General features: G+C 43.3%; 1 protein-coding gene across 5 annotated transcripts in view; it reads left to right on the top strand.

Annotated features, from left to right (window-relative positions):
* Positions 1 to 13,232, top strand: part of NSD2 (nuclear receptor binding SET domain protein 2) — a 182,829-nt gene that overhangs the window by 90,723 nt on the left and 78,874 nt on the right. For all 5 annotated transcript variants that reach the window (XM_054030048.1, XM_054030047.1, XM_054030050.1 and 2 more), the window contains exons 4-5: positions 3,812 to 3,978; positions 4,430 to 4,921. In XM_054030048.1, coding sequence (XP_053886023.1) covers positions 3,812 to 3,978; positions 4,430 to 4,921 — 659 coding nt within the window. The remainder of the gene's footprint in view (positions 1 to 3,811; positions 3,979 to 4,429; positions 4,922 to 13,232) is intronic.

Raw genomic sequence — 13,232 nt, forward strand, 5'->3', positions numbered from 1 at the left:
GGACACTGTGGTACTCCCATGGTTGACAGCCAGACTACCCACAAAAGAAAAGGTCCAAATACTCCACGTGATTAACCCAACACCATTTGAGAGGAGCATCAAGAGTCACATGGGCCAATCCAGAGCGTCTTGCCCCTTTCCACAGGACCTGGGTGACCATCACAGCCAACAAATGGGTAGTAGACGTCATTGACCAAGGCTACCATGTCAGTTTCTACTCCTTACCCTTTCCACTCCCATCATTTTTCAGTAACTCTTCTCATGAGAGCCTGTTACAAACAGAAATGGCACCTCCTTTACCTAGGAGCCATAGAAGAGATACTTACAGAGTAGAAAGGAAGCGGCTGCTTCTCCTGGTATTTCCTTATCCTGAAGAAGAAAAGGGGTCTTTATCCTATCCTAGATCTGAGAAGGCTGAACAATACATATGCTACCTCAGATTCAGGATCTCTTCAGATTCAAGACTGGTTCATGGCTTTTGGCTTGCAGGATGTGTACTTCCACATAGCCATCCACCTGGTCCACAGGAAGTTACTAAGATTCACAGTGGTGAATTCACATTAATCATTACCAGTAGTCTCCATGGCACTGAGAGTTTTCACAAAGTGCCCATGGATAGTAGCAGCCTATCTGTGAAGAAGAGCATTCATATCTACCCCTGCCTGGACAATTGGCTGATCAAAGGTGTATCTCAACAGGAGACAATGGCAAGCTTGAAATATGCCTTTTTTCTTTAACAGCTAGATCTTCTGCTGAACTACAAAAATCATCTCTTAGCTCATCACTAAGGATAAGATTGTCACGGAAGTCACAGATTCCGTGACTTTGAGACCTCCATCACATTTTCCACATCAGCCCTGGGGTGACTGGGCTGGAGCTGTCAGCTGGCGGGCACTCAGAGCCCTTTGGTGATGGGGACCCTGGTGCCTCCCCCTTTCCTTGCAGCGGGGCTTGAGCTCTCATCTCACCCCCTCCTGCAGGCATCCATGAATTTTTGTTTATTGCCCATGTCCATGACTTGTACTAAAAATAACCATGACAAAATCTTACCCCTATTCATCACAAATGATAGTTCATAGGAGACTTCAACTGCACATCAGTGAGAGCATAGCTTCCCAAGACAGGTTCTTGTTAAGGCAATCTCTGTTAATTGGGATAGATAAACCCAAGTATGATGGTGCAGATGCATCTGGGGCTGTTTGGGCCATATGTCAGTGTGTATGCCACTTGCCAGGCTTCATCCTGTGACTCTGGCTCATATCACGTCCGTACTTTGAAACACTGTATATGAGCAAAAAAGTCATGGTTCCCTCTTCCCATCATCACAGAACTGAGGTAGTAGCAGGAACCCAAGAACATACATGGAGGAGTGCCAATGTTGGTTCCCTTCCTTATAGTGACTAATCACGGCTATGTCAGGGACAAGTTGGGGAGCCCACTTGGACTACCTATGAATGCAAAGGACCTGGCCCACAGAGGACATGAAGCTTTCTTTAAAGGCCCTGAAGCTCAAGGCCATCAGGCTAGCTTGCATAGCCATACTACCTGTTCTCCCGAACTCCACAGTGGAGATACTGGTGGCTAATATGTCCACAGTGCACTATATAAATAAGGAGCTGCATGCTTTTCTTCATTCTTTTGGTCTGGAAGATATTGAGCTCTGGTCATGCTGCCACTGAAATGGGATAACCCTTATGCCTCTTCACCTCTCACAAGATAGCAGCAACTTGATAGACTTTGTGAGCAGGCAGCCAGTTACCAATCAGGAGTGGTCACCACAGATGTCCATCACTGGAACAAATATTCCTTCAGTGGAAAACTTCCAGGATAGACGTGTATGTCACCAACAACAATACCAAATGTCAGAACTCTTGTTCCAGAGGGAGCATGAGCCTGAATTTGTTACTGGACTTCTTCTTTCTCAATGGTCCCAAGGCCTTCTTATCCCTTTCCACTGATTCCTCTGCTTCTCAGTTTGATATTCTAGATTAAGTGAGACAGATCAGCCTCATGACTCCTTACTGGCCATGGCAGTTTTGGTAGATGGATCTGGTATGTGTGTCCATCTAACTCCCAGACTCCCCACATCTGATTTCACAACACTGCTGCCAGATACACCAGCCAGACCTCAAATCACCGCACAGGTATTGGCTGGTTAAGTACCAGGGACAGAGACTGTGCCCTATCAATCCAGGAAATCCTGATACAGAGCAGGAAGTAATCAACCAGAAAGACTTACTTATCAAAATAGGATTCAAGTATCAGAGGGGTAGCCGTGTTAGTCTGGATCTGTAAAAGCAGCAAAGAGTCCTGTGGCACCTTATAGACTAACAGATGTATTGGAGCATGAGCTTTCGTGGGTGAATAACCACTTCGTCGGATACATGCACTTCGTCTTCGCTGCCAAAATAGGATTGATTCTCAATATGGACAGCCCAGCCGGGGCTGGCCCCAGTGTAGGCATCTGTACTGAAGATCCTCAACTACTTATTGCATTTAAAGAGCTGGCTTTTCATTTAGTTTAAGATTTATCTTATAATAATCTGTTTGCTGTCGCTTAGTGCAGTCTTTTCCAATCATTTCCAGTGGTGTCCAAGTTTCTGAAAGGGCTGTTCCATACTTACCCATCAGTTAGAGAAGCTACTTCTGTCTGGGATCTCAGTATAGTTCTCCTGAGACTCCTGGAGCCTCTCTTTGAGGATCTTTGAGAAAGCTTCATCATCTTACTCTGAAGGCAGTCTCCTAGTAGCCATCCTGTTGGACAGAAGAGCGAGTGGACTATAGCAATTTGTTTGATTCTCTTTACACAACAGTCCATAGAGGATAAAGCAATACTGAAACTTCACCCAAAATTCATCCCCAAGCTGGTCTTGGAATTTATCTGAATCATTGTTTACCTGTCTTCTTCCCAAAGCCTGCAAACTTAACTTTAGTTGAACAAAAGATTTGTGTGGCATCTGGGTGAAGGGAGAAACTTTCTATCCAATCCAATAACCCAGCTTTTTTTCTCTAGTTAAATTTATACTTCCTTATTTATTTATTTTTTAAACAAAACATTTTATTGTGGAAGGCAAAAGAGAGAGCCTTTCTAGCCTCTGTTTAGATCCTCTAAATTAATCTTAAAGTTAACACCTGGTTTATAACAGATGAAACTGTTTTTTAACCCACTTATCTGGCATCCAAGTATGCGTGTCATACCTCTGGTTTTGAAGAGATCACCAAGTTTTATTCATTCAGTTACCATGTGACCAATTAACCCTTAATGTGTGTAGATAGATCAGCTCTCTATTCTAAGTCTCCTCTGTGTTTGAGTGCTTCAGAAACGTTAATTTAACCTCCCAGCATTCTTGAGGGGAGAAAAGTTAGAACTATGCCCATTTTGTAGATGAGAAACTGGGATACAGAGACCAGCTGATTTGTCCAAGGTTACACAAGGAGTCTTTAGGAGAGCTGGGAATAGAATCTTGATCTTTTGAGTTCCATTTTGGTGTCTTAAGCATAAGACCAACATTCCTCTTTCCAGAATAAACGGACAGCACGATGATCATATTGCTGTTCTGCCTGCATCTGTGGGTTCTCTTTGGATTAACATTGCAATTGGAGTCATTCCTTTTACATGAAGCTTCATAGATTAGTTTACTGAGAAATGTCAATCTATTAATCAGATTTATAATGAAAACTGGACAAACTGTATTTGTCATTGCTCTGCATACTGCAATTTACTGAAGGATTTCAAAGTGTGAAAGTATTATAAAATGCTAAAACCAAAACCAACCCAGTAACTTGTATAAACTTACTGTTAAATTTTCAGGACAAAAAAAGAGTTTTCGTCAGTATCATGTACAGTTTTTTGGCGATGCCCCAGAACGAGCTTGGATATTTGAGAAGAGCCTTGTGTCATTCAAAGGAGAAGAACAGTTTGAACAATTATGCCAGGAAAGTGCAAAACAAGCCCTCATTAAAGCTGAGAAAATAAAGGTAAGAAACTACAACACCTTTTCCTCCCCCCTGCCCCCCCCCCCCCCCCCCCCCCCCCCCCACACACACACTTTTTTGCAGGCTTTTTACGTTGTTATAGAAATGTCATCTGATACCTAACCATTGGAGAGAAACAATCTAGAAAGCTTTCATGACTGCCAGTTTTATAGCATCTTCTAGTTTTGCATTTCACATTTAAAAACACAGAATAAATGATGGCTCAGTGAATGCTCATTACTTTTTGCAAATTGGCAAATGTCACTGATTCACGCACAGAAAGAATTATTTAGTAGATCTTCCTTTATATCAGGACCATTCATAACAGATGCCACTGGAATATTTGCAATATAGACATCCTGTACACTTAATCTTCTTCTAATTGTTTTTAATTATTACTGGTGTTTTGTAATAAAAGGTAAACAACTCGAACTGGCTTATATTTTTCTTGCAGATGTTAAAGCCTGTTTCTGGGAAACTACGGCCTCAGTGGGAGATGGGCATTAAGCAAGCCACTGAAGCACTAGGCATGACAGTGGAAGAACGGAAAGCCAAGTTCACCTTTATCTACATTAGGGACAGACCTCATCTTAATCCTCGAGTGGCAAAGGAGGCTGGTATTGCTGTGGAACCATTAGAGGAAATAGATGAGTCATCTTACTCGAACGAAGAAACCACTCAAAGTCTGAAATTGATGAAGGAGTCTGGCATTCCTAGCAAGAGAAGGAGGAGGACATCAAAATTGCTTGCGACTAATGACACAAAAGAAAGTGGTCAGTCAGGGACTAAGAATACTACCCCCCAAAAGGCATTTGAACAAGGAGAAGCTAAAAGAGGGATAGGCTCTCCCATCAGTAGAAAGAAAGCTGCAGCATCCACTCCACGAAGCAGAAAGGGAGATGCAGTGTCTCAGTTTTTGGTCTTTTGTCAGAAGCACAGAGATGAGGTTAGTGGTTTTGGTTTTTTTTGCGCAAGTAAGTGTTGTTCTATTCATGTTCTGTTTTTCACATGTATAGAAATATCTTCTTTCTCTTAGCTGACAGAACATCTGAAAAGTAAGATATATATTTTTTTTACGATGGCAGCCAAAACCTACAAGGGATTCTACAGATGTTTAAGAAGCTAATCCCTGCCTCAAAGAGCGTATAGTCTAAAGACATAGACAAAAAGTGGCGATGAGGATAAGGACAGAATAGAACGTAAAATAAAGTGATTGTGGCAGTATGTTTTGTTAGTGCCATTATCTTAGTACCGTTTTTTGTTAATTTATGTCTAAATATTTAGTGACCTTTTATCTAGTCATTGTTAGTTCCTCTACATTTATTTTTAATGCATAAACTTATGTTCCCAAGTACCTTTCTGGCTTTCTGTTATCCTTAACTCACCCATTCCCCATAAGTAAGTGGATTTATTCAACACTACTTGTTCCCTTGTCTTCCAGTTCCCCAAATGTTCTACTTAGCTACCTAGGAGGGAAGGGAAATGGCCACCTTTCCAAAAATAAATAAGTAAATAAAGCTCTCAACAATTGTCAAAAGTGTGTAGTCTAATGGGATGTGGACAAAGGCCCTCCTTATGCCTTTCTGGAGTAAGATGATCTTGTGTTTAAATGATAGTGTTGCCCAGCATCCCATAGGAAGTCTGGTGGACCAGAAATGAACCTAGCTACTTAGGTCCTAGGCTATTGCCTTAAACACATGAACATTATGTCTCTTCCTGCAACCCTCTTCCTCTTCCTGTTTGTTCTGTGTATTGAATGAGGCAGGTGTCATAGAATCATAGAATATCAGAGTTGGAAGGGACCTCAGGAGGTCATCTAGTCCAACCCCCTGCTCAAAGCAGGACCAATCCCCAGACAGATTTTTACCCCAGATCCCTAAATGGCCACCTCAAGGATTGAACTCACAACCTTGGGTTTAGCAGGCCAATGCTCAAACCACTGAGCTATCCTTCCCCCATAGGACAAATAATATATTCTCTAATGTAATAAAGTCTTTATTATATTTATCGTAACATTTTTTGACAGTTTTTTAAATGTAATTTCCTAAGCTTTTAAAAAAATGGAAACACAAATTCCACTTTGTGGAACCATATTGACCATCTGCAGTATGGGTCCTCACCAAGGCTTGAATCCAGGACCTTTATAGATCTCTACTATTTAATCTGAAGGAGTAACTGCTGACAGTAGTAGGTGGTTGTTCTCTATGTGGTCTAGCCACTACAGGGAAACATGACACACACATTTCCTAATGGCTTAATCAATTATTTGCTGGGCAGCCAAAGAATGCTGGGAATCTGAATTTCTGACTCTGGAGAGGAGAATGCTCTAGTGCTTACAGACAGCCTAGTCAAGCACATAGATTTGGCACATTCATTCTGCAAGGCTAAGGGGATGAGACTTGGGTCTGCCATATTAGACCTCTGATTTCTATTTCCAGCTGTGCTAGAAATCCTCTTGTGCAACCTCTGTAAAATGGCAGGGAGACATGTTACTTTCCTTCTTCTTAATGTTAGGGTGTGCGGGCTTGCCCAATAATATAGGCTGTAAGATGAATGAAATAAATAGCAAGTCGGTGGAAGAGCTGAGACTACAGCTGATGATCTTCTGAGTCCCAGCAGAGCCCACTTTCCCATATACCAAAAGATATTTAGCAGCTGCTGCTTTGTTTGTGTACCATGTAGAGCCGTTTAGGGAATGCCATGGCAGTGGGTGTATAGGAAGCTCTGAGGAGATGGCAGCGTGCTCAGTACAGCTGAAATCTTCAGAGATTTTAGCGGCAAGCAAAAGTTCTACTTAGTATATGTAAATTATTATTATTATTTTTATCATCCCCTTGAGGTTTATAACTTGACAAATCTGGTTAAATTTTTCACCAGGATAACAAAAGCACTCCTCTGACTTCAGAATTATTCCCCAGGTCAGATTTCAAGTTCCAGTTCCAATACATGAAGGCAGTAGAGCTCTCCAAGGAAACAGTAGGGAAAAATTAACATTGGGAAAATTACTTATTTTTCCCTGATCCTCTCTTTTGGAAACAACTTAGTTTGCTGATACCTAAAAAATCATCCTGAACGAGCATGAGAAAATTTCACCAGACGGTTAAAGTTCAGCAAAGTTATAAGTAACTGAAAACTGATTTATAAAGGAAATTGTTGAGCAACCTTAATTTTCTAGATGTTGCTACGAAGTCTGCCTAGGATATCTTAGCAACCAAATGGTTTTGGAATTCATTATACTCCAATATTACAACCATTTCTACATTTACAGAAAGCCAATTGGGTTTTGAAAGCTTTTAATAATGGGGTGAAGTCTTCAGTTAGATAGGAGCATCTGGATTACTACTCTTTGAATGCTCTTTCAGTCAGAAACCTACTAAAAACAAAAGCCCCCTTTCAAATAAAGCAGTTCTTGGAGTGATGGTCCCAATTGTATTCCACTGAGAGTTTACGTATGCACACCATGTGTCCGGAGCTGGAGAATTTGAAAGAAGTAGTGTCTGTTAGTCCACGCATGCGCCCTTGCTTTGCCTCTTGGTTTCGTCTGAGGTGATAAAGGGCAGGGTGTACCGACCACATATCCAGTTCCTTCTCACCATCACATGGTCTGGGTCAGCACTATTAGTATCCTCCTGTGTATGATGCACTCTTAAAAGAGTATAGTGTGTGTATATATAGGGCCCTACCAAATTCATAGCCATGAAAAATGCATCACAGACTGTGAAATCAGATCTCCCCTGTGAAATCTAACTATTGTAGGGGAAGAGGAGGGACAGGGCTGGGGCATCCATCTGGGGGTTCCTACCGTGCACTGGGGGGCAAGTACTAGTCCCAATAGGGCTGGAGAAGAATGAGACTTCCTCTTCCCCTGCATGGCTGCTCTCAGGGGGAGATCAGGTCCACCTCCAGGTACCTTCCCTGGCTGCAGGAAGTGCTGTGGCTGTACTGCCCTCAGAGCCCAGCTTCAAAGGCAGCACAGAAATAAGGGTAGCAATCCCATGGCCGCCCCCTACAACATCTTTGCGACCAACCCCACAACTCCCTTTTGGGTCAGGACCCCGACAGTTATAACACTGAAATTTCAGATGTAAACATATGAACCATGAAATTGACTATTTTTTAAATCCTACGACCATACAATTGACAAAATGGACCATGAATTTGGTAGGGACCTATATGTATAGTTGGGGGTTTTTTTTTATTTTTTTATTTGTAATATTTAGCTGTTTTTACATTGTTTTTACTCAATTTAGTAGTTATTTAGAGTTGATTTGGGACTTTTAGGGGGAATCTGTTTACTTTTAAACCTTCCACCCCGTACCATGCATGGGTACTGGACTATGCCAAAGATCCCAGGCTTTAAAATCTGCACTTTCTGCCGTCTGCACCTTCTGCCAGTGTTCCTTCTTGATCAGCGACGAACATCAGTGCTGGTTCTACTGCTTGGGAGAAGCCCATATTTCATCCTAGTGCAGAGTCTGCCAGTCCTTTCCAAGTCATACCCAAGAAGGCCAGGCTCTCCATCTCAAGAAGCACTTCATGAAAGTCGCCATGAGACCTCAGTCAGACCCAGGCCAGGAAACCCCGCCCATACATCGGCCTGAGATAGCCAGGAGTGTGTATCTGGCTATGAAGATAGAGTCCAGCTCCAGTGATACCACCATTAGGGACCCCATGCCAGGGCCTAGTCAAGAGGTAAGGAAGAATTCACATAAGCATGGCATTAAGTCTTCCTCTAAACTGAAGACGGGAGTCTCGCCTTCCATGAGTTCCAGCCATGGGGTAGCAGTGCGCTTCAAGACACACAAACATGACAAGAAAATGCACGTACTGGCAGATCTGCCGGTGTTAGGTACCAAGGCATGCACATCATCAGTGTTGGTCTCCGGTAAGGTATGGGACCTGTTGGCTCTGGGGAAGTCCACCCTCTGGCTACAGAAAGGGTGCCATTAACATCAGGGAGGTTGGGAAAGTGCCAGAGCCACACAAACTGTTTGCCCTGTGATCTCCATGCCTTCTATTCCCATCCACCTCTGGGGAGATCAGATCTCCCACCCAAGACATACCACAGTCAAGACCGCCTTCACCACATCCTCCAGTGATCCACACACTTCCACCAGTTCCGATGGTACTGTCAGTGGAACCAGGGTCTGAGTTTCCATGCTCAGAGGATTCGGAAGAAGCACAGGGTCCGCCCATCCTTTACTGCCTCTAAAAGTACCTGAAGAGGCTGTCTACATTGTGGCAATATTCTCCTTTCCAACTGCAGAGGAGCCACTAGTTCCTTACACCCTGAGGCCTGGTGCAACACCCACTAGATCCATCATGCTGGCCCTGTTGGGGATCCTCCATTCCCCCATTCTGTCTAAGAGGGACAAAAAGGGCAAGGATAAGCAGTCATCCAGACTGGTACCATCAAGCATGGCTCAGTCATCAGTACCTCCCTAGTCAGGACCCTCAGTACTGTGCAAACTGAAGCATCAGATATGCTCAAAATCTACAGTACCGTCTGCTTCCATTGCCAAGCACGCTACCATGTCGGTACCGATCCTTCACTCAGTGCTTCAGGAATTCAGAACTTATCAGTGGTAGATGAACCAGAATGTCCACAGTTCATGGGTACTGAACGCCTCTTGGTACTGAGATCCTGGTGTCCAATCTATCATCACTCTTCGGTATTGCCAGACTCTTCAAGGGAGGTGGGACCAATCCTGGATGCCACCTGTTCTCCCGCCTGGGCTCTCAATGGCTATACTGGGATCACTGGCTCTGACACATGAGGTTAGATGTTCAGACATTTCCTCCCCAACCAGTTCTGCAACAAAAGGAGATGTTTGAATAACAGGAGAGCATAGGCACATGAAGCCACCCTCAAACTCCTGTCTCTTCATTATCTCCAGATGAGGCAGTCATGCCTCCACCAGAATCCATGGTCAGTAATCTGTGTAAGTTTCAGGATCTTATAAAGCAGGTAGCTGACACTCTCTTCAAATACCCCTTGAAGAGACCAAGGATTTGCAACACAAATTGCTTGACATTTTGCAATCAGGAACACCCATTAGACTTATGCTACACATTAATGAAGTACTCCTGGACCCAGTTTGGCAAATGCCTGTTACTGTTCCATCAACTTGCAAACAGACGGATAAAAAATATCATGTCCCATCCAAGGACTTCAAATTTTTATTCTCCCACCCCATACCTAAATCTCTGGTAGTGGGTTCAGTGAATGAACAGGGTAAGCAACACTACTCCAAGTGTGCCCCATATGACCAGGACCAAAGGCATACAGAACTCTTTGGACAGAAATCCTGTTCTTCCACATCCCTTCTATTTTGGATCTCAAACTATCGGTGTTTATGGCCAAATACAGTTTCACAAACTATATAATAAATTCATGGTCTTCCACAGGAAAAGAAGGAACAATTTCAGGCCGCCATTTTGGAGGGTCAATTATTAGGATGTCTCTTTAAGTGTCGGTAGTTGCTACAGACACCACTGCCAAGTCCATCTTTACGGTCGTGGTTAAGCATAGGGTAGCATGGCTCCAATTCTCAGGGTTCCTGAGAGAGCTTCAGAATACCACTGAAGACATCCCCTTTGATCAAAAGCTTTTTGCAGAAACTATGAACAAATCTCTTCACGCACTTAACAGAAAGACTCCAGGGCCACGTTAAGATCTCTGGGTATATATACTACAACTAAAATAAGATTTAGCAGTCACAAACAGCCTGGCTCAGTTCTTTGGATTTTACAGATCCACCAGGATCCCATCAGGAAGAGAGATAAGTTCCAGAGAAAGAGTGCTCCTCGCCCTCCTTCCGCATGTACCCAGTCATCATCCAAACAAAACAGATTCTCTCTCTAGTTCAGCAGCTGCAACCTTTTGCCCACCTCACCCCTTTTAGTGACAGCCTTTCCCATTTCCATCATGCTTGGAGGCAGATGACTGCAGATAAGTGGGTCATAGAGGTCCTAACACTTGGCTACACCATCCACTTTATATCGCCCCCTTCCTTGTCCCTGTTTATGGACGCCTCTCACAAGCCTTTTCTGAGAAAGGAAATACTTTCTCCTTCAATTAGGAGCGATAGAGCTGATCCCAGCTCCTCACAGGTGAAAGGGGTTCTAGTCAAGGTACCTTGTACCAAAGAAAGATGGAGGGTGGAGACCTATTTTTGGGTCTAAGACTATTACATTCATAAAGTCTGAAAAGTTTTTTTTTCGAGTGCTTGCTCATATCGATTCCAATTAGGTATGTGTGTGCTGAGTGCACAGTTGCCGGAAGGTTTTTCCCCTAGCAGCATCTGTCGGGTCGGCTCTGGAGCCACTGGAGTCACGCCTTCATGGTGCCGTATATAGGGCCCTCCCGACCTGCTGCCTCCCCAGTTCCTTCTTACTGCCAGTGACGGTCATTTGGAGCGTTTTGTCTCGTTTTCATGAGCAGTCCTTTAGCATAGTATTTCTGTAAATAGTTAATTTAAAAAGTTGTTTGTAGTTAAATATTTAAGCTCAGGGTACTGGGGGGGGAGTTTTCCCTCCCCTGTTTCCCAGGTCTGGGGCATGCCTGGGTCCCAGGGGTTTAAGCCATTGCCCTGGCATCAACGGGCACAACACCGTTATGGTCTCTGTGCGCAGACTCCTTGGAGCCTGAATAGGACACGGACTGATATGTGTTCCATGGAAGCCAGCACTGTAGCCGCTGGCACTCCCAGATTGCGGGGATGACTCAAACTTTCCCCCTGGTACTATGGCCACCACAATGGAAGTACCAGCTCAGATGCAGACTCAGTGGCCCTTCTGGACCCTGTGGGCTTACCATCAGTCCCAGGCTCACAGGCCCATAATTATCTAGGTCATCCCATTAACCCTTTTGAAAAATTGACACAACATTAGCTTTCTTCTAGTCTTCTGGATCTTCCCCGGCGCTCCAAGACTTACTGAAAACCAACATTAATGATCCAGCGAGCTACTCAGCCAGCTCTTTTAAAACCCTTGAATGCAAGTTATCTAGACCAGGTGATTAAAAATGTCCAACTTTAGTAGTTTCTGTTTAACATGTTCCAGAGGTAACAGTGGACTCAAAAGTGTGTTCTCATCACCATATGTTGAGGCTATATTACGTTTTTCCCCAAATACAAACCAGAAATATTTGTCTTTTTTGCATTACTATTGATAATTCTACCATTTCCATCTAGTAATGGATCAATGCCATTCTTTTTGTTCCTAATATTTAAAAAAACTCCTTGTCCTTAAACCTTGCTAGCCATTAATTTCTCCTTGTATCCCTTTGTTTCCTTGTCAGTTTTCTGCAATTCCTAACTTCAGAATTATATTGATTACTATCAGCTTCCCCTTTCTTCCATGTCTTGTATATTATTTTTTATAGCTGCCTTTGCTTCCACTCTAAATCAGGTTCATTTTTTTTAACCAGCACAGCCTAATGGGTTTGTGGTTTTTTGTGCAACAAGTAAGGTGTTCTTACATGATTCCCAATTATCACTCAAGTTTTTTTATTAAATTCTTCTTCCTAGCTGAATTAGCTCATAATTATTTTCTGCTTTGTGAAATTGGCCCTCCGTTATTGTGCCCAGGGATTGGACGGTAATTGGAGTAAACTGCAAGGTCAAGTGATGGCTGCTTGAATATTGGGCCGCTTATTGTGTTTTTCAAGGAGTTTGATAGGTGGGCGTCTCTGAAGGGGAGGCATTGACTATTTCAATTGGTAGTGGGCATAGTTATTCTATGCTGGTTTTTACTAGAAGGGAGGGGCATGGATCTCATTCACAAACTCTAAAACTTTCCTGGGCTGCTTGAGTTTTGGTATGTGTGGTGAGGCCAAACTCAGTAAGGGTGATTTGGTGGATAATACTTGGATCTTGGGTGGAATTCTTGTTACTGATTGTCATCATACATGTTCAGTTGATCTCATAATGAAGTATGCTGACAGCTCTCAACAGCAGCCCATGCTTGGGTCTGGTGTCTGGGCTATGCTGTTTGGGTTGATGAGAGCTGGTTCACAACACGGAATAGTTCTGCTGGATGTGACTCTGCTGGGTCGATTGTGGAGGAATAGGATACTTGTTTTGTATCCTTTATTGCAGTGGTGCATTCCCGTAGGAGAGATTTGTGCTGCTGGCAAATGGATTCAGAATGTGATTTGCACCACTAGCACTCTTGTGAACCATAATTATCTCAGAGGGTGTGGGCTGGTATCAGTAGTAATGGACATCATGTGATTGGACTGCTGAGTTAACTCA

Source organism: Malaclemys terrapin, chromosome 5 (genome assembly GCF_027887155.1).
Source record: "Malaclemys terrapin pileata isolate rMalTer1 chromosome 5, rMalTer1.hap1, whole genome shotgun sequence".
Lineage (NCBI taxonomy): Eukaryota > Metazoa > Chordata > Testudines > Emydidae > Malaclemys > Malaclemys terrapin.